At 57.3% G+C, this 25,515-nt stretch overlaps 1 protein-coding gene across 2 annotated transcripts; it reads left to right on the top strand.

Annotated features, from left to right (window-relative positions):
- On the top strand, positions 1–22,713 carry STAMBP (STAM binding protein). Of its 2 annotated transcripts, XM_051974145.1 has the most exons (11): positions 2,022–2,082; positions 2,939–3,029; positions 7,488–7,705; positions 15,646–15,721; positions 16,110–16,205; positions 17,358–17,733; positions 19,230–19,354; positions 19,613–19,750; positions 20,283–20,395; positions 20,763–20,862; positions 21,108–22,713. In XM_051974145.1, exons 3-11 carry the CDS (start codon positions 7,503–7,505, stop codon positions 21,162–21,164), a joined length of 1,284 nt encoding a protein of 427 aa, XP_051830105.1. In that variant the 5' UTR covers positions 2,022–2,082; positions 2,939–3,029; positions 7,488–7,502; the 3' UTR covers positions 21,165–22,713. The 2 variants fall into 2 exon arrangements, with proteins under 2 accessions (XP_051830104.1, XP_051830105.1); XM_051974144.1 differs by lacking the exons at positions 2,022–2,082; positions 2,939–3,029 and adding an exon at positions 1–1,969.
- Positions 22,714–25,515: the final 2,802 nt, after the last annotated feature.

Below are 25,515 nucleotides of genomic sequence, written 5' to 3'. Positions count from 1 at the left end.
TCTCCATGTGGAAGAGAGGTCTATGTGCAAAAAGATGATGTAAAAAGAAAATTAATTTTGAAATATGTTTTATCAGGTTAAACATTGAGCACTTACAGTGAAGACCAAGACCTTCTGGTGCAGCACCAGCCACACAGATAAATATTCTATGAGAGAGAATGTGATACGGAAAAGAACATCAAAAGTGCTAAAGGAAAATAGGAGAGCCTGGCCAAGACTACACACTCAAGTATCACCTTCTGCCTGAAGGTTTTCTGATCTCTTTTGACCCCAAACTAGTGATACTCCTCCTCCCTCCCAAGAGAGCTTGTATTCTTTTCTTATACTGTCTTCCAAATAGAATGCAAGATCCTTGAGGTCAGGGAATGTTTTACTTTAGTCTTTGTAGCCTCGCTATTTAGGGCAGAACCTTCTGACTCTAAGCATTATGGTTACCACCTAGCTGCCCTTCCAGAAGCCCTCCCTAATAAAAGTGTTCAACCAATCAACGAGCATTTATCATTGATAAATTTATTGGCTAAGAAGAACCCAAATCACAGCATGAATTGGACAGCAGTGAGCAACTGGACGTGAAGAAGGAAGAGGGAACCAGGGCTGGGCTTTGAAGGAAAATAAGGATTTATCCTGGCAGAGATGAGTCGATGCAATCCAGATGTGGCAGGCAAGCTACGCAAGCAATGGCGTTTTGAAGGCGAGATTATCCATGACTGGTGGATCAAAGTAATAACATGATGGGGAATCGTGGAGAGGGAACCCCGCGGCCTTGCCCTAGCGAACCGCTGGAGATTGTTGGCCAGGGGAGTGACTTGGTCAGACCTATCCCTTAGGAGACTATTTTGGCGGCGGAATATCAATCGATCCCGACTGCTAGGGAAAAAAAGTTTCCACCCGTCGGTCACTTACTAAGCTTTTAGTAAGGGCGGTTAGGTGTGGCAGTGAAGGTGCCAGGCCTGGAGTCGGGAACACCCATCTTCAGGAGTTCAAATCCGGCCTCGGATGCTTCCTGAGCGGGAGGCCGAGTGGAGCGGGAGGCCGAGTGGAGCGTGCAGAAACAAGAAGGGAACCACCCTTACTTTCAGCGAGCTTATCTGTGGACTTGGGGCATCTACCCAGATGGACTTAACACGCATTCATTATTTCTCCCATTTCCTATTATTCTCCAATTTTTTTTTTTTTTTTTTTTTTTTTGCGTTGACACGGAAGGACACAAACTCTGACAGATCCCTACTTGGCAAACTGGGAAGGCCCGGAGGATACGGTTTGGATGCATCTCCCCTGCTGCGCGCCCCCAGCCCCTGGGGGGAAGGGGGCGTATGCTCGTGCACGGGTCGCGTGTGCGCTCCCGCGTTCGACCGGAGGCTGCCGGAGGGCCGTTTTGCCGCCTTTGTTTCCCCAGCATTTAGCGGGGGCTTCCTGAAGGAGTTAAGCCATGTAAAGTACTTGGCAAACTTTCCAGCGCTCCGTTCCCAAGCGCTGCTATATAATTATCACCGCCCGCCCGACGTAACAAGACTTCGGCCTCTCTGGAGTCCGGAAGACCGGAGCCCAAACTCCAGCCCAGACTCGCCCAGCTGGGGGGATCCTGGGCACGTTCCCGAACCCTGTCTCCGTTTCTTCGTCGCAAAACGAGCTGGAGAAGGAACGGACAAAGCCCTCCTGTGTCCCCTGCCGAGGAAACCCTAAGGGAGGTCACCGAGAGTCGGACGAGACTGCCGAGCCGCATTTCTCCGACGGCTTTCCTTTACCAAGATGGCCTCCGCCCCGCGATTCCCCATTGGCCCCGGCCGCATACGGGGGCGGGCCCACGATTCCCTATTCTCTCGGCCTTGGGGTGGAGCGGAGCCCGGCTCGGTCGGGGTCGCCGCCGGACGTGACGTCACTCACACGTCTCCGCCGCCGTCGGGGGCGGGGCCCTGAGGGAACCAGAACGAGGCTGGGGGAGGCCCGGACCGCGGAAGCGGAGAGGCCGGTGAGTGGGAGCGACTGGCAGGGGGAGGCGGAGGGGAGGGAAGAAGGGGAGGGAGTGACGCGGCCCTTGCCGGGCTCGGGCCCGTGGGCTGCGGGGCTGCACCCTCCTGCCGCGTATCCTTGACACCCCACCCCCCATCCCGAGCGTCTCTGTCTCTTCTCTAAGTCTGACTTTCTCGCTTGTCTCTCCCTCCCATTTCATTCTGTCTCTGCCTCTTCTCTGTCTCTCTTGCGTCTTTATCTCTCTTGTCTCGGTCTCTGCCTCCTCTCTGTCTCTCTTTGTCGTTTGATTCTACCTCCCTGTCTTTCTTGTCTCTGTCTCTCTGTCTCCGTCTATGTCTCTATCTCTCGTGTCTCTCTGGCTCTCTTTTCTGTCGTTCACCCCTCTCTCTCTGGCTCTCTTCTGTCTTTGTCTCTTCTCTCCCTGTCTTTCTTGTCTCTGTCTCTCATGTCTCTCTGTCTCCGTCTATGTCTCTATTTCTCGTGTCTCTCTGGCTCTTTTCTGTCTTTGTCTCTTCTCTCCCTGTCTTGTCTCTCGTCTCTCTGTCTCTTGTCTCCTTTCTCTCTCCCTGTCTCTGTTTCCCTTCCCCTCCCCTCTTAGTCTTGCCCCTCTTCCCTTTCATATCCCCTCCTTTTGCTAGGCCCCCTCTAATTACCTCTTCTTTTCTTATTTCACATGAGCAGACACTCCCTGCCTCAGTTTCCCTTTTCTTTTCTTCTATGCTCTTCTACTTGGGGATTTTATCAACTCATGGATTCATTGATTACTTCTTAGTCTGATGATTCCTGGATTTCCAGCCCTGACCTCTTTCTTAACCTCCAGTCTCACATCTCCAGCTGCCTATGGGACATAGCAAACTGGACATTGCCCAGCAGATATCTTAAGCTCACTCCTTATCTTTCTTCCCATCCCCTCCTCCCCTCTTCCCGATTTCCCTCTTCCTCCTGCATCCTTGACTCCTCTCGCCAGCCTCCATAATCAATCTGTTGCCAAGCTCCCCTGATGCTGCCACCATGCTGATTATCATCCTTTCTTCCCAACCATTCTTCTTAAATTGTAGGTAAGACAATGCCCCTCCCCCCAAAAATAACAAAACTTAAAAACTTAAATGGCTCCTGATTAACCCCAGGATAAAATATGAAGTGCGATATTTGCTTTTTCAGCTGTGAGGTAGTACAGCTAATAGAAACTCTGGGCCTGGAGTCAGGAAAACTTGATTTCCAATCCAGCCTCAGATATTTATTAGCTATGTGATCCTGGGTAAGTCACTGTACTCTGTTTGCCTCAGTTTGCTCATCAGTAAAATGAGCTGGAGACGGCAATGACTGACCACTCCAGAAAAACTAAAAAGGTTGGCGTGTTGGACACGACTGAAATGGCTCAGCCACAACTTGATAGCCTGCTTGTTTCCCACAGCCTTCTTACACTGTCCTGGGATGCAGGGAGCTGCACTCCTTGCTGAATCTCAAACAAGACCCTCCATCTGCCAACTTCAGGCATCTGTTTTCCCGGTCCCACATTGCTCTCCTGACCTGCTAGGCTTCCTTCAGGTCCCAATTAAAATTCCACCTTTCACAGGAAGTCTTTTCTGAGTCCTTTTAATTCTATTGGCTTCCCTCTTTAGACTGGCACCCAATTATCCCATTTGTGGAGTTACTTTCATTTTTATCCACCCTAGTAGAGTGTATTATTTGAGGGCAAGGACCCTTTCTTTGTGTCTTTGGGGCAGTACCAGTCAGCACATAATAATTATTTATTGACTGATGGACTGATTCAACCAAGAGTTTGTTATAGGCATTTCTCATCTGTTTAATTTTTCTCGTCTATACCATTCGGTTGGTCTCTTAAGTGGCCTTTGAAGAAACCTTGTAGGAATATTCTGGGGCTTGATACAGTCATCCCCTACCATCTGAACCCACCATCTGAATAATGTGCTGGACAGTGTCCAGGACAATGGCGAATGTATTAAGTTCGCATCCAGCTCTCTCCTCCAAGTTTTCCTTGTTCATCATCAGGGGCAAAGAACTGAGCCGTCTGATCTTCACATTTTCTTGCAAGGTGTCAGACAAAAGGCTTGAAATTCTGCCTCCTCAGGCACCCGCAGTAATCAGTAGTTAAAGCAGAGTTGCTTGTATTTTCTACGCCTCTGAGTTAATTCTGTGCCTTATAGGAAATGGTCTGCAAACCAGCTCTCTCACCTTTTCATTGAAAGGCCTAAGTGTCTGTACACGAATCATTCTCACCAAAATCTTTATAAAATAAGTTGTCGTTGCCATTTGTTTTTACGTCACAGTCATCTCTGAATAAAGTCTTCCTTCTCTCCTCCTCTCGCATTAAATAAACCCTCTGTTGTTTATTAAAGCCAAACCAACTGGTGTAGTGACCACATATAATCATGGACAAGGCCTTCTCTACCCATCATCCCCTGCTCAGCTCCCTGCCGCGCTGCCAAGAGGAGGGAAGTCTTTTCTAAAGAGATGACAAAATAGGCTCACATCGAGCCAGTGGTTGCCGATTTCCTTTTTTAGGGGATGACGCTACCTGCGATTTTCTTGTAGTTTGATCCCGGGATCCTCTTCAAGATAGCTAGCTTATGAACTCATCCTTCGGTGTTTTCAGAATGATGTGAGCACAGATTTCTCCTCTGTCTTGCTTCAGCTCAACCTCTTTCTGTTACTTAATCCTTTTTTTCCTTTCTCTTTTGGCACACACAACTGAAGTGAGGTGCAGCGTAGAACGTGATGATTCCACTGTTATTAATGGGGAGACTTTAGAGATAATATCGCAGCCCTGCCTCATTTGTTGTCTTCCATCTTTTTGGATCATTGACTTGCAGTGAGGTGGGCGGCTCTTTTTGCGGATGAGGAAACAAAGGCTCAGAGGCAAAGTGATTTCCCGGAAGGGACACACATAATAAATAGCAGTCCAGAATTGAGCCCTTGTCCTCTGACTCCAGTCTTTACAGTGTATATGCAGTACTGCCCACCTTTCACCTATCAATGACTTTAGATGGGTACCCCACCAAACTCTTTGCAGGCATCTTTATTTCTAAGCACTTGTACAAAGTGATTTGTTGCGTTGAAAACACATTTAAAGTTAGACTGACTTTCTATTTTTCTTTTTTTTTTCCTTAAGTTTTTTATTTTTAAAACATGCACGGGTAAATTTTCAACATTGACTCTTGCAGAGCCTCGTGTGTCAGATTTTCCTTCCTCCCCCTCCCTCCCCCCCGCAGATAGCAAGCAATCCAATATATGTTATACATGTTCAAATATATATATATAAATTCTGATATGTGTGAACATATTTATACAATTCTTTTGCTGCACAAGAAAAATCAGATCAAAAAGGAAAGTAAATGAGTAAGAAAACAAAATGCAAACAAACAACAAAAAGAGAATGTTATGTTGTGATCCACATCAAACAACAAAAAGAGTGAGAATGTTATGTTGTGATCCACCTTCAGTTCCCACAGTCCTCCTCAGAGTGACTTCACACTGAATCATGGCATTGAAAGGACCTTAAAAGATATTCTTGTCCTTTTACAGAGTGAAAAATGAGGTTCAGACAGTGACTTACCCAGAGTGCACAGGGACAAGGCTGTGTCTAAAAACTGTCAGTACTGGCTGTATAGCCTCAGCCAAATCCCTTTCCCTCTCAGAGCCTAAGTTTCCTCCTAGGCAGAAGGAAAGACGTAGTTGAAAAGTTTATCCGAGAGCTCTCCTCCTCCTCCCAGCCGATGCCCCGACAGTTGGACTGGGGAGCCTTCCGGGAGGTCTGTGAATTACATATCAGAAGTGGGATCCAGCCTAGGGAAGAGAAGACTTTCTGGTGCGGTGTCCTAAGTAGCCCTGTGGACTCCAGCTCCTGTCAGAGCATGAAAGGTGCAAAGAGCTGAGGAGGACTAGGATGGAGAGCCCAGAAGTGGGAACGAGGCTGAAGTGGTAAGGGCAGGCTAGTCAACAAAAGTCATCGAATGCCAGGGTGAGAACCGACACCATTATGGATCTTTAACAGAGCCAGTGGTGGTTTAACACATTGGCATTTCCACCTGGTTCCCAGAGCCAACCCACCTCCAGTAGGGAATTTCAAATACGATCCCAAAGACACAGAATGACCAGTATTCAGTCTTGAAGGTGGAATGGGTAGATTCTCCGTCAAACTTAGCTGGGGCCTGAGGCAGAGGACAGTGTTGCATTCGAAGTAATTACCTGTCCTTTTGCCCTTCAGTGGTTTAATAGAAACCAGCCCCATGGAAACTGTCTTCAGGTCTTCAGTTCCTTGCAGTGCTAAGACGGACGATGTTGACTTGACGGAAGGAGCGGACGGAGGACCAATAAGACTTAGTCAGAGCTGGTTCTCCCACTTGCTCCCCTGCCCAGATTTACAGAATTAGCGGCAGAGCACTCCACTCCCAGCAGACCAAATCGAATTGATTCCACTTCCTCCTGGGCAGGGCTGTAACTGAAAGCCCCCAGTGAGGAGAGGCGGAAGAAATTGGACACTCTTCCTGACCCGGTGTGAGCCCTGGGGTGGTGCAGGAAGGGGAACGGGGCAGGGAGGCTCCACCTTCTTGGCTCTCTTGCTTGGCGTGAGTGCCTCTTTCTGGTTCTACCACTTCCTTGGGCCATTCCTCCTTTTCTGATTCCACAATCTCAGGTGGAGGCTCTTGTAAACACGGTCCAGACCAGCCTCTGTTTGAGCCCTGAGCGGGCTCAGATATCCCCGTCACCCGTCCCGCTTCAGGAGAACCTGCCTGCCTGAAACCCGAATCAGCCTTTCTGACCCTCCACCCATTGACCCCGGCTTCTCAGCTCCCTGGGACCAAGAGGGACGGGTCAAGCCCTGTTCCATTTAGGGAGCCCTCTCCATCAGGAGACAAGCTCCTAAAAGTCTGAAGGTAGCTAGCTCTCCCGCTTTTCTTTTCCCCAGTTCCCTTATCCGTGATCTTCCTCATGGTGACGATTGGTCCTTTTGACATCCGGAACTGATGGCGGTGACTCTTGGCTGTGCCTTGCCCTGGCCAGACCCACCCTTGGGGGCAACCACAGGGGTCCCAGAGGACAGCCCACTGGGAGAATCCCCGAGGGAGGCTCCGGGGGACTGGCCAAGTGGGGAACGTGGCGTCTCTCCTGAAGCTGGTGGAGAGCTGCAGGCGTTAGCCTTGTTCTGCCTGACTCCCCAGGGATCCACTGGGGGAAGCTGCAGGGAGAGACATTTACCATAACAGCCCCTTCCTCCTGCCAGGTTTTGTGCAGGTGCCAGGAGATAATGGTGAAGCCCCTTTCCGGGCTTAGCATGGAGAGGGATGTAGAAGGCTTAGCCATCCTGGAGGTGGTGGTTGTAAATGTGAGGAAAGACTTCTAGCAGTCGGGGCTGCTCCGAACGGCCCTTGGGAGCCTCCGGGGGGGGCAGGCCCAGACTGGCCCGGTGACCCATGGGGCCGTGTCCCCTCGGGGGAGTCTGAGCGAGGTGGGCAAAGGCTCTAAGGACCGTGTGCTTTCCCTTTCCACTCCAGACCGTCCTGGGCCCGATGCCTGACCACGGGGACGTGAGTCTCCCCCCCGACGAGAGGGTCAGAGCCCTCATCCAGGTGGGCAGCGCGGTGGAGGTCAACGAAGATGTCCCCCCTCGCCGCTACTTTCGTTCCGGAGTGGAGATCATCCGCATGGCGTCCATTTACTCGGAGGAGGGCAACATCGAGCACGCCTTCATCCTCTACAACAAATACATCACGTAAGAGCCGTCCCTTCCCTCCCCTGGGCCGTGCTCCCCTCTCCCGTGATCACTCTCACACTGCCCTGCGGGCCGCAGGTGTGCTCTGCACTGGGGCGATGTTACCCTGGAAGGCAATGTTTCCAGCACTGGCTTCAGATCTCAGTAGCGTCCACTGGCCAGTTAGCGAACATTTATTAAGCACCTGCTGTGTGCCGGGCGTTCGCGTGGATGCTGGGGTTACCGTGACACAAACCATCCCTGCCCCCAAGTGCTCCAGATTCTTAAAGGGGGGAAAGACATCAGCAGCTTGGGGGCCGAGGGGGCCGGAAGAGGAGGCCGCCCCTGAGGGGGTATTGAAGGAGGGCAGGGATTGAGAAAAGGCTGGGGGGGAGGGGGGAGGGAGACAAAGCGTCGTGTGTGAGAAATGCCAGGAGAGTGGTTGTGGCGCTTGTATGGGGCGCTACTGGTCAAATGCCAAACAGGCCCAAGTGCGGTCCTACTTCTGGGAAGGAACCTCTGCAGCTTTCTGAGACCGGAGTCCTCAAGTTCAGCTTTAGGAAGAGCATCAGGGTGGACAGAGCTGGAGAGGCCGGAGGCAGGGAGAGCCCTCAGGAGCCCGGGCACAGGCTGGCAGGTGCAGGCTGGCGGGCGTGGGCTGGCAAGGCCCAACTGAATGCAGAAGGGGCTGTGCCGGAGAGGCCGGAGGCAGGGAGAGCCCTCAGGAGCCCGGGCACAGGCTGGCAGGTGCAGGCTGGCGGGCATGGGCTGGCAAGGCCCAACTGAATGCAGAAGGGGCTATGCTGGAGAGGCCACAGGCAGGGAGAACTCTCTGGAGCTCGGGCATGGGCTTCAGGGCAGAAGCTGGCAAGGTTCAGCCGAATGCGGAAGGGGCTGTGCTGGAGAGGCCGGAGAGAGAGCCCTCAGGAGCCCGGGCACAGGCTGGCAGGTGCAGGCTGGCAAGATCCAGCTGAATGCAGAAGGAGCTATGCCAGAGAAGCTGGAGGGAGGGAAAACCCTCAGGAGCCTGGGCACGGGCTGGCAGGGCAGGAGCTGACAAGGCCCAGCTGAATGCAGAAGGGGCTGTGCTAGAGAGGCCAGAGGAAGGGAGAGCCCTCAGGAGCCCGGGCATGGGCTGGCAGGCACAGGCTTCTCAGCAGATTAGTTGCTCTGTCTCTTTATCTGAGTCCCCTCAGTTGTGGCCCATCATTGGTTCTGAGCTGCGCACAGGGTGTATTTCCGAGCCCGCCATTTCAGCCCGGGACCATATCCCAGGAGAGCTCATGAAACCAATCACGTGGCAGAGAAGGCAGCCTGGCGGAGGGGAGACAGCCCTGGCTGGGTCAGGGGGGATTCGGGGCGAATGCTCAGTTTCCTCATCTGTAAACAGGGAACAATAATACTCTGTACCTCCCTGAAAAACCCTGTGGGGTTTTTTTTTGTCATGAGGAGCAAAAGGAATCCCAAAGGCAAGATTTTCAGTGCACTAAGGAAATTAGCCTCCCAAAGCAGCTGATGTCAGGGCCCCCCTCCCTGCTTTTCCTCTTCTGGCCCCTTCCATGGGCACCCTCCCCCCATTGGTGTGAACACCTCCAGAAGATGAGGTCATCGGGCCGGCCGACCCCTCGTCCCCGCTCTTGGCTCCTTCTCTCCCTGTGGTGCCGACGGCTCTGGGCGCCCGCTGCTCTTACATGGAGGCCAGCAGGATGTCTGCAGTCGCTTTCTTGGTTGTACGGTCTGCTCTGTTCTATGCGTCACTGCCAGGAAGGCGCAACAGGCGGCCCCAGAGCCGAAGGGCCCGGCCCGGCAAGTGGTTGGTTCGGAGCTTGTCCGGGGCCCGATGGGGCGATCGGGCGTCCCGAGGGAAGCTTCTGGTGGTTGTGTCTCTGTGCGGGGGAGCCCTTCCCACAGCCCCTCACACACGCACGTACGTTCTCACACAGAGCACACCCCCTCACACACAGTCTCACCCACACGCCCCCTCGCTCCCTGGCTCTCTAGCTTTTTGTTACATCTCAATCGAATGGGGCTCCTTCGGACCCCAGGCATTTCCGGTGCTGAGAAACCGTGTGTGCCCAGAGCTCCCGGGCTCGTCTCACAGAGACCCAGAGAAAGGGACCGGCGGCGGCCCCCCCGAGGGCCAGCTTTCCCTCCCGTGTCGGGCTGTGGACGCCCGGAGGGCAGACCTGCCCCTGCTCTGTAGCCTGCTTGGGAGAGCGGCGGTGGTGGTGGGGTCCGGCCTCCCTGCTGCTCCTGGGCTCCCGAGGGCAGGGAGAAGGGTCAGAGCCTGCAGGGATGTGGATGGCTGTCCGGGGGCAGGCTGAATGTGGGGAGGGGGCCAGGACCCGAGTGCCCCGCCCCAAATGGGGCTCCTGCCCAACGGCAGCCGTGGGGGCGTCCTCGGTTCCCTCCTTGTGAAACTTCTGAATGTTTCTGGACAAGAACATTCACATTCCTCGGATGCTTCGGCCTCCCACAGCAGCCTGGGGAGATAGGAGCCAATTCAGTAAACATGTATTAAGCACCTACTGTGTGCCAGACGCTGCTGAGCACTGAGACTGCAGAGGAAGAAGACAGTCCCTGTCCTGTGGGGGAAGGGGGGGTCCCCAGGTACGAGGCACAGAGCATCAGGTTCCATGGAGTCCAAGCAAACAGAACTGTAGAAGGGGAGCAGAGAGTGAGCTGGAGGGTCCAGAGCAGCCCCCTCCAAGGGAAGGCTGACATTCCGCCAAGCACTTATTAAGCACCTGCTGTGTGCCAGGCTCAAGCACTGAGGTACAAACCAGCCTCCACCTTCAGAAGCACGTGCTATGGGGAAATAAACATGAACGTGATTGGGTGCAGAGTAGTCAGGCGGTCATCTTAGAAGGGGAAAACCTGTAGAAAGCTCAATTAGAACAGCCTTGAAGGAAGCTGGGGAATAGACGGGGAAATTGGGGTTCATCATTTGTCCAAGTTCCTACAGACAAAGGTATGCATTATGAAGAGCCCACTGGGTACTAGTCACCAGGCTAGATGCAGAGAGACAAAAGTAAAGGGAGTAAGCTCTCCGGCAGCCCGTCTCCTCTCCGCAGTCAGAGAACTCACTGTATCCTCGGACCCAGAGACCCAGTGGTGGGCCTTGCTCCGGGACGTGACCCCCGGCCACAAATCCAGCGCTCTTTCTACTGCCCTTAAGGAGATCTGCCCGGGGGCTGCTGGGAGTGCACCCCACTTCCTTGTAGCTGCTCCCCTCCCCAGCCTCACTACCTACAAGTGGGTTCCAAAGCCGAGCTCTTCAGGCTTCAGAGTCCGGAGGAGGATTTCAGAGGGAACAACAGAAGCCCTCGGCTCCCTTTGTAGTTTTCTGCATTTAAAATGTGAGTGTTGGGGGGCCCACAGCCTGAGCGGCCGGGCCCCAAAGAAGGTCCAGAAGGCTCGCTCGGAGCGATTGCCGCGGGCCGCCGAGGCTCCTGCGGTCGGCGGTCTCCCAGAAGCCCCCCTTCCCCTAGGAATGTGCTGCCCTTTGTAGGCCCGAGCTTCAGGGAAGGATCCTCAGCAGGAGGAATTCGGCGCATTTTTCCCCGATTAACGGAGCAGGAGCCACCCCTGCTGGGGCCGGACGCTCTCAAAGCTTTTTATGGGCATTGGTGAGCTTTGAGGGAAGGGATCCGGGCTGTAGCGAGGCAGGTCCTCCCTGGGCCCCGAGGGCCTCTTGCAGCCTCTTGTGCTCCCCTCCCTGCGTGCAGGGGAGGGAGGGAGGCCCCCGGGCGTTGGGACTGGAGGCCTTTGTGCAGCCTTTGATGAATCTCTCCCCTTTGACATGTTTGCCCGCCCTGGGCCCCAGTCAGATGTGACCCCGCTGCCTGGCCACATCTGGGCTGCAGCTGTTCAGCACTCGCGGGTCTGCCCCTTCTATCGCCGTGCTGGGGGCGGGTGGGAGTCTGGCACTTCTCGGGCCAGGGAAGCTGCCGGTGTCGACGGCATTCACGGTGGCAGAGCAGGTGGGGTCCTGGACTAGGCCCCCAGTGACCGGGAAGTCCAACCCTTATGGAAAAGGCCTCAAAGCCGCCACCTCCCCCAGGAGCCCCAGCTCGGCCAGGAGCTGGATGACCGGGAGCCGCCGTGTCCCCCTCCCTGAGCCTCCGTCGCCCCTCCCAGCCAAGACCCGGAGCTCGTCTTTGTCCGGCCCGTCCGTCTCTTGTCTTCGTGGCCTGCGGGACCTTCTTGGCCCTTCCCTTCTCCCGTTTTAGGCAGCATCACTCAGCTGGGATTACGGGTCTGCCCGCCCAGCCCCCTGTGCCGGCCCCAGTTGGCCAAGCCGGCTCTTGCCATCGCCAGAGCAAAACCGCTCTCCCCTTGTAACTTTACTGTCCCCCTTCCCAACTTCCCTCGTGAGTCCGCGGGGACCAGATGATGCTGTGGTTTTGTTTCTCCAAGGCCCAGCCCTGTGCCCGGCACCTGGGGGGAGGTCAGGACTGGGCCGAGCGATGCCGGGAGCACTTTGTGATCCTCTGCCCTGTCGTAGAGACTGCGGTGAGGTCGGGGCCACGGTCACTCCTTGGAGATTCTCCTGTCAGGGGTCAGAAGGCTGTGATATTGGCGGGTGGGGAACATGTGCGTTTACATGTGTGGTGACCACCGGGCCGATTCAGGCCCTCCTTGTTAGCACAGCCGGGCAGGCGGAGCTCTTGCTCCACTCCTTAAAAGGCAGGACGGGGCCCAGCCGGCGGCCCCAGGGAGCAAGGCTTTAAGACAGAATTTGAACCCGGGGCACTGGACGCTTTGCACATAGTAGGCTCTCAGTAGGAGGTGAGCCAATGAGTGCCTTGTGGTTTCTTTACAAACAGACTTTAAAGAAGTGACTTGGCGTCTGGGAAATCTGAAGGGGAGGTTTCCCAGAGGTCTCCTGTGTGTGGATGGCGGCTCGGGGCTGCCTTTGTTTTGGCCTGTTTGCGTCCCTGTCCAAGGGAAATAATCTCCAGATTCGTTCAGGTGGGGAGTAAGCCTAAGGTTCCCCCTGGGACTGGGCAAAGGTCTGCGCCCCTGCTGCAGTGGAGGACCGACGCTGAGCCCTCTGGAGGTCTCCGAGTGGCGAGGGGCTGCCCCTGCCTTCCAGGCCCTCGGCCCACTCCTTCTGCCCACTCCCTCTGCCAGTGACTCCCCTCATCATTTTCCCCTTGGATCTTCTTGTCCCAACTTCCCCTGTTCTCTCCCTCCCTGAGACCCTCCCTTCCTCCTCGCTCCGTCAGCATCCGCCCAGCCAGTAGCTCCTGCCTCCCCAGCCCCTCAGCTGCCAGGCCCAGTAAAGCCCTCATTTCCACCTATGGTCTCCCCTTCCATTCCCTCCTGCTGCCAGATCGGTCTCTGACCCAAATGCCCCCAGGAGGTTTCCCAGGCTCCTCAGGCTGACATTCAGGGATCCCCACCCTCTGACTCCGACCTGCCTTGGCAGCCCTGTCACTTTCCTCCGTCTGTAGGACAGCTGCCCTTTCTCACTCCCGAACCTCTGCTTGCACTGTCCCCTCCTCCAAGAGGGCCCTCCCTCCTCCTGCGGGTCCAGGAGGCTGCATGAGCGGTGAAGGGAGTCTCCCCAGAGGCTCCGGCAGGGGGAAGGCACTGGCGGTGCCTTCTCGGGAGAGAGCTTCCCGGCTACAGCGGAGGATTGAAAAGCAGGAGCGAGGGGGAGGGCCCGCTGGGGAAGCCAGGAGGATCATTCTGGCTGGAGGCCGGGCCTCCTCCCCCGTCAGTGTCTCCTCCATAGCCTGGGGGGGGATGGGGTGGCAGGTACCCTGAGCCCGCAGGGATGCGGACAGTACAGTAGTGTTCTGCCCACAGAGCATGTGCCAAGGGAAGCACCCGCCTCCCCCTGGCTCGGCCCTCGACCTCGGGCCAAGCCTCCACCTCCCGGGGCCTCAGCGGGTGTTTCCATCAGTGGCCCGTCAGTGGCCTTCTGCCAAGGTCACTGGGACAGAGTGAAATGCTGGGCAGCCTTTGCCCGGGCCGCGGAAGGAGCGCCGGCTCTGAGGGGCCCCTAATGGGGGCAAACCCCCAGCCCAAGGCCCATGTCCACTTTCAGGTGAAACTGGAGGATTTGGAAGGAATCTTCCTCTCCAGCCTGGGGATGGGAGAAGTTGCAGCCAAAGGAGCAGTGGGACCACTGGCTGGGTGCTGCAATGGTTGGAGCTCCAGGCCCAGAGGCAGGAAGCCCTGAGTGCAGATGGTCAGATACCTACTGGCTGTGTGAGCTTGGGCAACTCACTTAGCCCTGTTTGCCTCAGCTTCCCAGTCCACGAAACGGGGAGTCATAATTCTGCCTGCCTTCCCGGGGTTCTGAGGACCAATGAGACCGTTCTAAAGCGCTTGGCACAGGGGAGGCGTCGTGTAAATGGCATCCACCACCAGCTCCATTGTCATCACTCAGTGGAGGTTGTGGAAGGAGCTCTGATGTCCTCCCTGCCCGGGCAGGCAGGCAGTAGTGGGCAGAGGTCCTGTCAGTGGCCCCTGTTATATTAGAGACGAGGAAACTGAGAGTGGGGAGGGGGCAGGGTTGCACCGATAGTGAGTTCTGAGACATTTGAACCCGGGTCTCTCTGACTCAGGCCTGGTTTTCTAGTGTTTGTATCTTGTTTGCTCCCTCCCTAGATTGCGGCCTCCTTGAGGGCAGGGCAGGGAAACTTCTCTTTGGAGAGGAAGGGAAGCAGCTCGGTGGGCAGGGGCACCCAGACTGGCAGGGGACCTCGGGGAGAGCATCTCCACCCCCAGGGGACAGGCCGGGTCTTCACTCCTTGGCTGCTCTGCTGACCCTGGGCCGAGGCTTCTGTCCCGGATGGGCTACCCCCACCCTGTCCCCCTTGGGCCTCTACTCCTGAGGAGGGAGGGAAGGCCACCAGCCCAGCCTGCCCCGGCTCTGAGATCTCCCCCAGCTCTGGGATCTCCCCCGGCTCTGGGATCTCCCCCGGCTCTGAGATCTCCCCCGGCTCTGAGATCTCCCCCAGCTCTGGGATCTCCCCCGGCTCTGGGATCTCCCCCGGCTCTGGGATCTCCCCTGGCTCTGGGATCTCCCCCGGCTCTGGGATCTCCCCCGGCTCTGGGATCTCCCCTGGCTCTGGGATCTCCCCCGGCTCTGAGATCTCCCCCGGCTCTGAGATCTCCCCCGGCTCTGGGATCTCCCCCGGCTCTGGGATCTCCCCCGGCTCTGGGATCTCCCCCGGCTCTGGGATCTCCCCCGGCTCTGAGATCTCCCCCGGCTCTGGGATCTCCCCCGGCTCTGGGATCTCCCCCGGCTCTGGGATCTCCGGGCCATTGGCAGTGCATGCTCCAGCTGTTTGTTTTGGCCTCCGCTGCCGTTTATTTGGATCAGAACTATTAAAAGCAGCCCCGGTCCTGAGGTCGGCCAGCACGTCTGTTAGCTGCTGGAGGCGGATTTCCACGCGGAGCGGAAGCGAGCCCGTGACTGACCGTCTCAGAGTGAGTCAGTCTCAGTCGCTTCCCGGGGCCTGGAGTGAGCGGTCCGACAAAGGCTGGAGCCGGCTGCGGCTGAGGAGGCTCCCCCCGAAGGAGAGCTGAGGGGGGGCTTAACCTCTCAGTCTCCGGCCTCTCGTTTCTCAGGAAAGGAAGTTGCTTTGCAGAGCAGGCACCTCGGGAGGCTTAATCCCCCTCCCAGGGCCTGGATCCGTCGCGGGAGGCCACAGTCCAGTCCCAACCCATGCTCAGACGACTTCCTGAAAAAGCCCTTTTGTCAGCGAGGCTCCCTCTGCGTGGGCTTCCGGACCACCTGCCTGGAGGCAGATGTACCTGGAGGACGATGCACATGGGACAGGCTCCCGTGGGGCTTTGTGGGGGCCCCGCCGAGGCCAGCCTGCCCCCTGCTGGCCTGGCCCTGCTCTTGCCCACCGGAGCCCACCCAGCCCTGTGGGCCCACTGAGACAGGAGGCCCACTGGGTCCCTGGAGGCTAAGCAGCCGCTCTCTTCTCTTTCAGGCTTTTCCTCGAGAAGCTCCCGAAGCACAGAGACTACAAGACGGCGGTCATCCCGGAAAAGAAGGACACTGTGAAGGTGCCCGCGCTCCCGCTCCCCCAGAACCCCGAGAAGCTCCCGCCTGGGGGGGCAGAGCAGGGCTGGCCATGGGGCCGGCACACACCGAGTCTCTCCCTGGCCTATTTTTATTGCCTAGATTTCCCCGTCTTTCTCCTTTCTCCCTCCTCAAGAGCGGTCCCCCATAGCAAAGAAATTTAAAAAGAAAAAGAGGAGAAGAGAAGGGAAAAACAGGAGACCCGATCAGAATCATGGCAAGCTCTGAGACCCCGGGACTCGGCAGCTCCTCGGAGGGGCCGCTCAGATCACTGTTTGGGGCCTTATCCATTCTTTCACTCATCACTGACTCCCCCCTCCCCCCACAAGATGGGGATGCCCCTTAACCTCCTGTCTTTTTGTTGTGTCCCAGAAACTCAAAGAGATCGCCTTTCCCAAAGCGGAAGAGTTGAAGGAGGAGCTGTTGAAGAGATACACCAAAGAATATGTGGAATACATTGGGAGAAAGGTCAGTCGGTCCCGGACCCGGAGCCCTCGGCGGCTGGAGCCCGCGCCGATTTCTTGGGGGCTGGATTACCTGAGGGAGCTGCAGTGGGACAGGCTGGTGGCAGCTCACACGTTTCTGTAGCGCTTTAGATTTGCAAACACATTTCATCTCTGAACCCCGGGCTTCCTGATTCGAAGTCTGGCGCTTCCTCCACTTCCCCTCTGTGTCATGGGAGAGGCAGTGGGGAAGACGGGCTGCTCGTGCCATGACTGGCACTGGGGGGCAGGTGTCGCCCCCCGGAGTCAGCAAGGAGGCCGGGAATCCTTGGGCTGCCTGTCTCCCGGGAGAGGCCGGAATGCTGAAATGGGGCATCCCCACCCACACTAAGCGCAATAGGAATTCGGGGAATAGGGACGGGGCCCTCAGAAATACGCAGCGGGCCCCAGATCAGGGGAGGGGGGCCCGGCGAAGCTCCAGGAGGGCTGAGGGCTTGTGAACCCCAAGGGGCAGGGGCAGTTGTTAGTAAGCCCTGACTGGGTGTCCGGCACTGAGCAGAGCGCTAACGGAGCAAAAAAAGGCCGTCCCTCCCCTCCGGGAGCCTGCATCCCAATGGGAAAGCGCTAACGTGCCGGACCCTTCCGGCCTTCGGTCCCAGAAGATGCCCACTGAGGGCAGGGAAGGCAGCTTTGGAGAGAAAGCCTCTCGTGGGGGCCGGGCCGGGGAGGACGGCAGGCCTCTTGCCCCTTGAGAGGGCGGAGGGGATTCTGAGAGGCACGGGAGCCCCCCAAGCACAGGCCCAGAAATGAGAGATGGACGGCATGGGCTGGGAACTGCGAGGCTGCCACAGGCTGTGTAAAGACACTGGGAAGGCTGGGGGCAAAGTGTGGAGAGCTTTAAAGAGCTTTGTTGTTGACACTGAGCAAAGGGGAGCCGGGAACCTCCCTGAGAAGGGGTGACGGGGTCCGCAGAGTCCAGTGAGAAGGCCGTTGCACCGGCCCCATGTAGCGAGGAGGGCCTTCCAGGAGGTGCGATAGAGGAGGGGGGAGGGATGGCACAATAAGGGAGCCGGTCCCGGCAGAGTTGAGTGTTGCTGCTGGGCTGCCTTCCTCCCTGTTTTTCTGCGGTTTGAGATCACTGGAGTGTGTCAGCCCAAATCACTTTCTGTCTTTGCAGAAGAAAGAAACTGAGGAGTTTGCTCGCAACTTGGCCCTCCAGCAGCAGCTGGAGGAGGAACGGCAAAGGGTGGCCCAGCAGAAGCAGCAGCAGGCGGAGCAGGAACAGTTCCACGCCTTTGAAGAGATGATCCGTCGGCAGGAACTGGAAAAGGAGCGGCTGCGGATAGTGCAGGAGTTTGGGAAGCCGGACCCGGGCCCCGAGGTTCCGGGTGGGCCCCTGGTGCCCGGGGTGGAGAGGCCCCCGACGGAGGTGCTGCCCGTAGCGCCCGTAGCGCCCACAGTGCCGGGCCTGCCCAGCCCGGGGCCCACGCCAGCCAAGCCCCCGCTGGTGGACAGGTCCTTGAAGCCTGGAGCTCTGAGCAGCCCAGAACACAGTGAGTCTCCCTACTGCCTCTTTCCCTGGCCCAGGGGGTGCCCGAAGTGGAGCTGGGTGAAAATGTCCCCCATCCTGTGGGCCGAGAAGACTGGCCATAGAGAGCCACTTGTCGCCCCTCTCTTGTACCACCCACTTGGGATTGTGGCCACAGAGACGTTCAGAAAAGGGTCAGGCCACACGGCTAGCAGTGAGGCTGTCTGTTTTTCCCCTGAACTAGAAAAGGTTCAGTCTCAGCACCCCTGGGTGAGAGCCCTCATTGCTGGGGCTAACCTCAGGACTATGGAGAAATTTGGGTTTTTCTCACTATGTCCAGCCTCCTTTGAGAGGAAATTCTGCACCTCCCGGGCTCCATCCCAGCACCAAACTGGTTTTGTTTTTTGGGGTAACGCCAGGGAATCGTGTTCCCCCTGAAAGTACTCTTGGTCCCTGAGGGCCTTGGCCAAGATAAACATTCTGGACAATTAGGTCAGAAAAACAGCTCCCGGCTTCCTTCCGCTCCTTCCCCTATGGCCGGCCTCCCTGACTCCCCTTGGTGAATGGTGCTTGGAGGACCGGCTACCTGAGAAGGGGCGGAGACAGAAATCCTAGGGGGGATTCAGCGCAGACCATCCCCCATACTCTCGGGGCAATCCCAACTGGGTCAGGGGTTCTGGAGCGCCAGTTAAGGAAGCACTGCATAATGGCTTCCAGAAAGATGCACAGGAAAGGGGAGCCCGGAAAAACTCTTTGTTCTAGATCCCCGAATTGTCCGTCATTCGGACTCCACTGGGTTCTACTACTGCTCATGCTCTCATGGAACAGAAATCCAGATATTTAGGAAGAAAATGCAGGATTTCCCTTTCCCCACGGCTCCTGACTTCTGCTTTTTGACTTTAACGGGCTAACGGCCGAGGGCCCTGAGCTCAACCTTGTAGGGCCCATCCCTCACTTAGGAAGAGGAGCAGTGGCTGCTTGGACAGCTGCTTTTCAGAGTGTGGGTGTTTTCCATCCTTCAGTGCCGTAGGTATTGTTTTCTCCATTTTTCAGGTGAGGAAACTAAGGTTCAGAGACTTATCAATCAGTTACATGCCCAGGTCACCCAGCGAGCTAGTGGGGGTGGAGGACCGGCCTGGAGCTCCCCAAAATAACCCCCAAGTCACCCTCTGCTGCCAAAGGGGCAGGCGGGATAGGGGGAGGGGAAGGCGGTTGTTTTTGCTGGTGTTTAAAGCTCAAGTAATGGAAAAGAAGAGTAAATACAGACATGGCTGCTCAGCAAACGGTGGCCAGCCTGCTTTGGGCCGGGGATGCTGGGGGCTGCCCTCTTCCTGTTGGAACGAGAAGTTACACCCTTTTGTTGATGCCGGTTGTTAAGACGTTTTCAGTCTCTGTTGTCTTGGAGAAATGTACCCTCGGTGCCCGCGGACAAGCACTGAACGGGCTCGTAGTGGCAGAGCCCAGGCCGGGGCAGCGGAGACGGCGTATCCCCCTCTGACCTTCCCCCCTTGCCCTTTCCAGCGTCTGCGATAGATGGCCTCCGCCACGTGGTGGTACCCCAGATGCTGTGCCCACAGTTCCTCCAGCTGGCTGACGCCAACACTGTCCGTGGCGTGGAGACGTGCGGGATCCTCTGTGGGAAGCTGGTAAAGTAGAGCCCTCAGGTCTCCTCGGCAGTGGCCCCTTAGCAGAGGGATGATGGGATGTCGGGGGTCCCCCGCACCCCGTGCCTGACCCAGGACCCCCCAGTTGTGAGGCTCCCGGAGGTCTCGGCGAGCTTCGGGCCAGTTTGCCGGGAGCCCAGGGCCCGGCCTGGGGCCGTCGGGAGTGGAGTGGAGACGGCAGGAGCAGCCTCAGCAGCTGCCCGTGGGTGACTCTGCTTCTCCTTCCGTGCCCTCCGGCAGATGAAGAATGAATTCACCATCACCCACGTCCTCATCCCCAAGCAGAGTTCGGGGCCCGATTACTGCAACACGGAGAACGAGGAGGAGCTGTTCCTCATCCAGGACCAGCAGGGCCTCATCACCCTGGGCTGGATACACGTAAGCGCCCCCGGCCTTGCTGCCCCTGCCCCCCTCTCTCTCCGCCCGGCGGGGGCCGGGGCTGCTCCGGCCCATGAGCAGAAGCTGGGAGTGAGCGCAGCCGAGGAGAGCACCGGTAACCGTGGCAGTGCCCGCCGCCCGGGTGTCCCGAGGTGCTCAGGCGGCGGCTTCTGTCTCTCCAGGGTGCACTCTGTGGCCCCGTTTGGGGAGGGGGGCAGGTCGCCTCCTTTCCTGTCCCGGCCCCGCTTTGTCACAGAAATGCCCTCCAGCCTTCCTTCCTCCGCTCCAGCAGTTTGTCCCCAGTGCGGATGCTCCCCTCCTGCTCTCTCCTCCGTGTGCTGCATGGGGAAGGGCACCGGCACGGAGGCCGGAGAGCCCAGGGTTCCGGTGCATTTCCCAAGCACCGGCTGTGGGCCCGGCCCCGGGGAGCAAGGCGAGAGAAAGCCGGCCTGGCTTTTAGGACTCGGGCCTTCTCTGGGGACGGGGCCGCTCCTCAGGGTGACGGGCGTTCGCCTGCTTTGTGTCCGCGCAGACTCACCCCACGCAGACGGCTTTCCTGTCCAGCGTGGACCTGCACACGCACTGCTCCTACCAGATGATGCTGCCGGAGTCGATCGCCATTGTCTGCTCCCCCAAGTTTCAGGAGTGAGTAAATGAGTGGGCTCTGCGAGAGCCCGCTGGCCTGGCAGGAGGGGCCGTCCGGGTCTGTCCACCCTGTCTGTGAATATGCGGGCGCCGTAATGGAAGCCCCTCCGGGGAGGCTGGCCCGCCCCCTCCCCCTCAGGTCATTTCCAGACCACAGTTTGGAGGCTTCGCCAAAGGGAAGCCAGGAAAGGCTGGAAATGGGACTGGGCCCCCGGAGCATCCTGGGCCCACCTCGTCCTTTCTCCCCATGGGATTTGTCCTCGCCTTTGCTTCTCTTGAGCAGGGTCAGTTTGGGGGGAGCACGGATTCAGTAGCGTGTGTGTCCGGGCTGTTGGGATTCACCGGTGACCCTCTGGTCTCATTTCAGAACAGGATTCTTTAGGCTGACGGACCACGGACTGGAGGAGATCTCTTCCTGTCGCCAAAAAGGATTTCATCCCCACTGCAAGGATCCCCCTCTGTTCTGTGTGAGTGTGGGTGCTGAGTGACCCAGGAGGGACCGGGCCCCATGAGCACCGCCTCCGGCCCATCCCAAAGCCCCAGGTCTGGGGTGCTCCAGGACCCCCAAGACAGACAAGGGCCGTCCTCCCTTGGGGGCCTCCGCCGTGGCTCCTCGTGAAGCCGACAGGTCGGCGGGGGCGCCCAGGGAGGGCCTCTGGCTGGGCGGGACGCCTGGCCCGGGACTTAAGGCTTGTGCTTCCTTCCCTTGCAGACCTGCAGCCACGTGACCGTTGTGGACCGGGCGGTCGTCATGACCGACCTCCGATGAAAAGTTGGCCTTAACCCCTTCCAGACACTGTCAAGATCTCGCCCTTCTCTCTGTCGTCCAGAAAAGCTTGGGGGCTCGCGGGCGAGGTCTGCCTTTAGGTAGCGGGGGCCGTCTGGCTCCCCGAGGGAGAGCTGTTCCAGCCTCCGCGGTGTCGGGGCCCATGGAACGCCCTTTTCTCCCTGGTAGCATTAACCCGACTTCTCAGTTGTCTCTAACTTAGCTCCTCCTTTTCCCTCCTTGGCTCACTGCTGGGTTTGCTTCCAGTGAGCATCTGCACGGGCAGAAAGTGCCGACCCATCCAAGGCGCCGCTCGACGCTCCTTCCACTTAGGAAGGGGTTAAACATGGGGACACCTTAAAGGTAGAATTCTGGGTCCCCTGGCAGGCAGTCGCTTCCTTAAGAACGAGTGGAGCCCAGTTAAATCTGGCCGGGCGGTCGAGGGAAACGCGGCCCACAAAACGCTCTGGTGCGGCTGGCCAGAGATTTTGGTTGTTTAACAAGTAGTTCCCTGAAATAAAGTGGCTAATTAAACTCACCCGTTACCTTCTGCCCTGGAGTAACCGGCTGGAGCCGCGGTGTGTGTGCTCGGGCTTGGGGCGGCCCAGCAGTGGGCATCTGTCCTGTCACGTTCCCCCCATCATCCCCCATCCTGCCTTCTCTGTTTTCTCATGAGCCAGAACGTCTTTCGCCAGATGGAGAGGTGCCCTTCCCTGGGATGGGAGGACTTTATTGTGCCTCGAGGAAACCTTTCTTTGTCCAGAATGGCGGGCTCCGGCCGTTTGCCGTCCCGTACCGTCTCCACCCCGGCCGTCTTCTGTGGACGCATCGCCTTGGCTTTCTTTCCTTGAACCACATCGTATCCCAAGTGAGGGATAGTTTGGAGCTGCTGTCGACTTTCCGTCCTATCTCTTAAAAAAAATGATCGAGACCTTTTGTTTTTACATCACGGTGGTTTCTGGGAGCACTGCTCCCCCCACTCTGCTTCCTCCAGAATAGTCTTCCCTTGTTTCAGAGAAAGAACTAATTACAAACACAAATACGGTGAATTCTGCAGACAACAGATGGACATCCTGCCCTCTGCCGGGAGGAGAGGCCCAGGACCGGCTGGGTTTGGGTCTTGTTCGTTTTGGGGCCTGGGTTGTTTTCACTGTTTGGCTTCTTTTGCCAATATTTTCATTTACGTTTTTATTTTTCATTTATTATTATCTTGGTTCTGCGGCTTTCCTGTGCATCAGTTCATACAAAGCTTCTAAATTCTCTGAAATTCTGGTATTTGGGTTTTTGGGGTTTTTTTTTTAATAATATATTTTCTTCAAAATACATGCAAAGATGGTTTTCACCCATTCACCCTTGCAAAACCTTTGTTCCAAATTTTTTTCCCTTCCTCTCACCCCTTCCCTTAGATAGCAAATAACCCAATATATGTTGAACTTATGTGCGATTCTTCTCTATATATCTCCACAATTATCATGCGGCGCTAGAAAAATCAGATCAAAAAGGAAAATAAAATGAAAAATAAAACAAAATGCAAGCAAGCAAACATCAGAAAGGGTGAAAATACTCTGCTGTGATCCACACTCGGCCCCCACCATCGTCTCTGGGCGCAGACGGCTCTCGCCGGCCTGAGAAAATTCCGTCTCTGTCATTTCTTACGGCCCAGTCGTGTCCCGCCTCCCAGTCGGCCCAGGCAGCCCCCGCTATCAGTGGGCACCCGCTTTGCCTGCAGTTCGTTATGTCGCCACATAGAGAGCTTCTCTTTTCGTCTCCGAGTTCCCGGGCAGCAGGAGCCCAGCCGTGGCGTCTCGGCATCGAACAGGCCGAGCGGTTCCGCCGGGGGTGCCGGCGTTTTCGGCACGGCCGCCCACCTGCGACCCCCGTTTCAGCGTGCCCGTCTTCCCATAGCCCTTGGACGCTTTTCAGTCATTTTCACCAGTGTTCATTGTGGGCCCTCAGTTGTGTCGCGTGTGCTGCCCCAAGAAGCTCCTGGCCAGGTTTCCCTTCTTCAGAGAATTAAATCTCGGTGCTTGGCCTGGGCCTCCCTGAGGAGACCATTCCCGTCTCCAGCTTTCCTTCCTTTCCTCCCCAGGTCCCGGTACCACAGCCACGCCGGGCTTTCCCCTCCCTTCAGGGCCTTTGCTTCTGTCCGTCCCAGAAGAGTCCTCCCTTCTGCCCTTGCTGTACCGGGCCCACTGGCCCAGGCCCAGCTCTACAATCACTCCTTCCCTCCAGGCGTGAGCTTGCCTCTCCCCGTCTGGGAGCACTCTGGCACTCAGGTCGTGTTCTGACCATGCTCTGGTCCTGAGGCCGGGAATCCACCTTAGGATCCGGCCCCGCTTCTGGGACGGAGGTTTGCTGAGGGATTATGGGGGGACGGCACGCTGACCCTGCAGCCTGGAGTGCGGGAGGCAGAGATGTGGTCCATGGACGTGTGCGCCCAGGGCCGTGCCCTAGAGAGAAAGGAAGCGGCCCGAGTTCCATGGACGGGGGGCAGATGAAGGCCTAGGAGGAGGGTGGGGGAGGAAGACGGCCACACCCAGGAAGGGTCCACCCAGGGTCAGTCACACAGGAGATGCTCTGAGATCACCAGTAGTTTTAGTGGCCGGTGGCAAGAAGTGAAGACTTGGCTGAAGGTAAGAAAGTGAGGCAGCCTTCTCTAGGGGGGTCGGGTTGTGAGAGCCAGACCCGGGGTACAGAGGAGCTGGAAATTAAGGGGGAAAGGCTCATTGAAGAGGCTCACTTGCTGCGGGCCTACCTGCAGGGGGTGACTTTAAGGCTCCCCAAGGTCTCTGGCTCACCTGGCTCTGCCAAAGGACCCCACTTTTACTCTGTTTCTCCCAATGGCAAGTCCTCTGGTTCCGTATCGTCTCCTCCAGGCCTTCCTGGCTGCAGGGGGAGCCAGGCTTTCAGAGTTTGAGTCATAGCAATGGCCTTCCCTCGTCTTCCTCCTTCCCTGCCTCTTCCTCCTGCCCTGCCACCAGCTACCATCGTCAGTTGGATCTGGATCCCATCCCCCGGGTGCCGAGGGAAGCCCGCCCCCCTGCCTCGGCCAGGCTCCTGCCACACGTGATTGGCCGGATCCCAGCAATGTGGCCTTATTTGGCCGCTGGAAGCCTTTTGGACTGAGCGGCCCTGGCAGGGGTCTCGGAAGATTTCAGAGCATCATTTCCCCATAAGCTACTGCAGCATGTAACAGGACAAGCCCGGGAGGAGATGGGATGGGGAGAAACTGGGCCAGGTCAGCCTTCAAGGCCAAAACTAAGGGTCCAGGAGGGGTCTGAGAAAAAGTCAGTGCATTTATTTAGCAGGAAACAACCAGAAACTTGGAAGCAGCAGTTCCTGTCCAGGAGGGACAAAAGCATCTGCAGGGGCGGGGAGGGGGGAAGTGGGGAAAGATAAGAAGAAACATTCAAGGGACTCGGACTGCTGGGAATAGGATGGGGAAGGCAGAGGAAGGACCACCCAGAAAGCTGCATCATGGCGCCAGGCTGTGCCCGTTCTGGCCGCCCCCGACGGTCCCTCCGAGAGAACCGGGGCATCCTGGAGATGGGACGGGTCTCAGAGCATCCCCCGGTCCCTCTGGGACCTCCTCCCCAGGGGATCAGCCAGCTTCCAGGACAGGAAACTCCTTTCTCCCCCCCGCCCCATCCCTCTGGGACCTCCTCCCCAGGGGATCAGGCAGCTTCCAGGACAGGAAACTCCTCTCTCCCCTCCTCCCCCCGCTGCCGGGTTGAAATCTGACTCCTTGGAACTTCCAGCCCTTAGTTGGTCCCTCTCTCCCGAGGGGAGCAGAACGGCTCGCCCCTCTCCCAGTGGGCGGCCTTGCCAACGTTGGAAGGAAGCAATGCCATCTTCCTTAAGGCTTCTTTTCCTGGGAGATGTCTCTTGTTCCTCCTGCCAGGCCACATATGGTGCGGATCGAGAGGCCCCTCACCAGCCTATTAAGGAGCAGAGCCCTGAGATGCCGCAGGGCAGGCACCCCCCCATGGGCATCCTGGGGCTGCCTTCCAGGGCGCGTGTGTTTCTAACGTTTGGTCAGAAATTGGCTCGGATTTATCCCACTCCCCTCTGTCTCTCCATCCCCCCAGAAGAAAAAGCCGCCGCCTCTCCCGGCTTTCTGACATAAGGGGCCACGCTCGGCCTCCCCGGCCCGGAGAGCTGCATCGGGCTGCCCAGCGGTGCTGCTTTTCCCATTCTCCACGAGGGAATGCGGCTTGGAGCCGCCATTTTCCCCATCCCAGCCTCCCCCACTCTTCCTCATGAGAGCAAAGCCAGGGGGCACCAGGGCAGGGCCCGAGCCAGAGGCTCCTCCTGACATTTAGTGCCGACCTCCTCGGTGGAGAAGAGGAAGCCA

Source organism: Antechinus flavipes, chromosome 2, assembly GCF_016432865.1.
Source record: "Antechinus flavipes isolate AdamAnt ecotype Samford, QLD, Australia chromosome 2, AdamAnt_v2, whole genome shotgun sequence".
NCBI lineage: Eukaryota > Metazoa > Chordata > Mammalia > Dasyuromorphia > Dasyuridae > Antechinus > Antechinus flavipes.
This window is presented reverse-complemented; position numbering and strand designations above follow the sequence as displayed.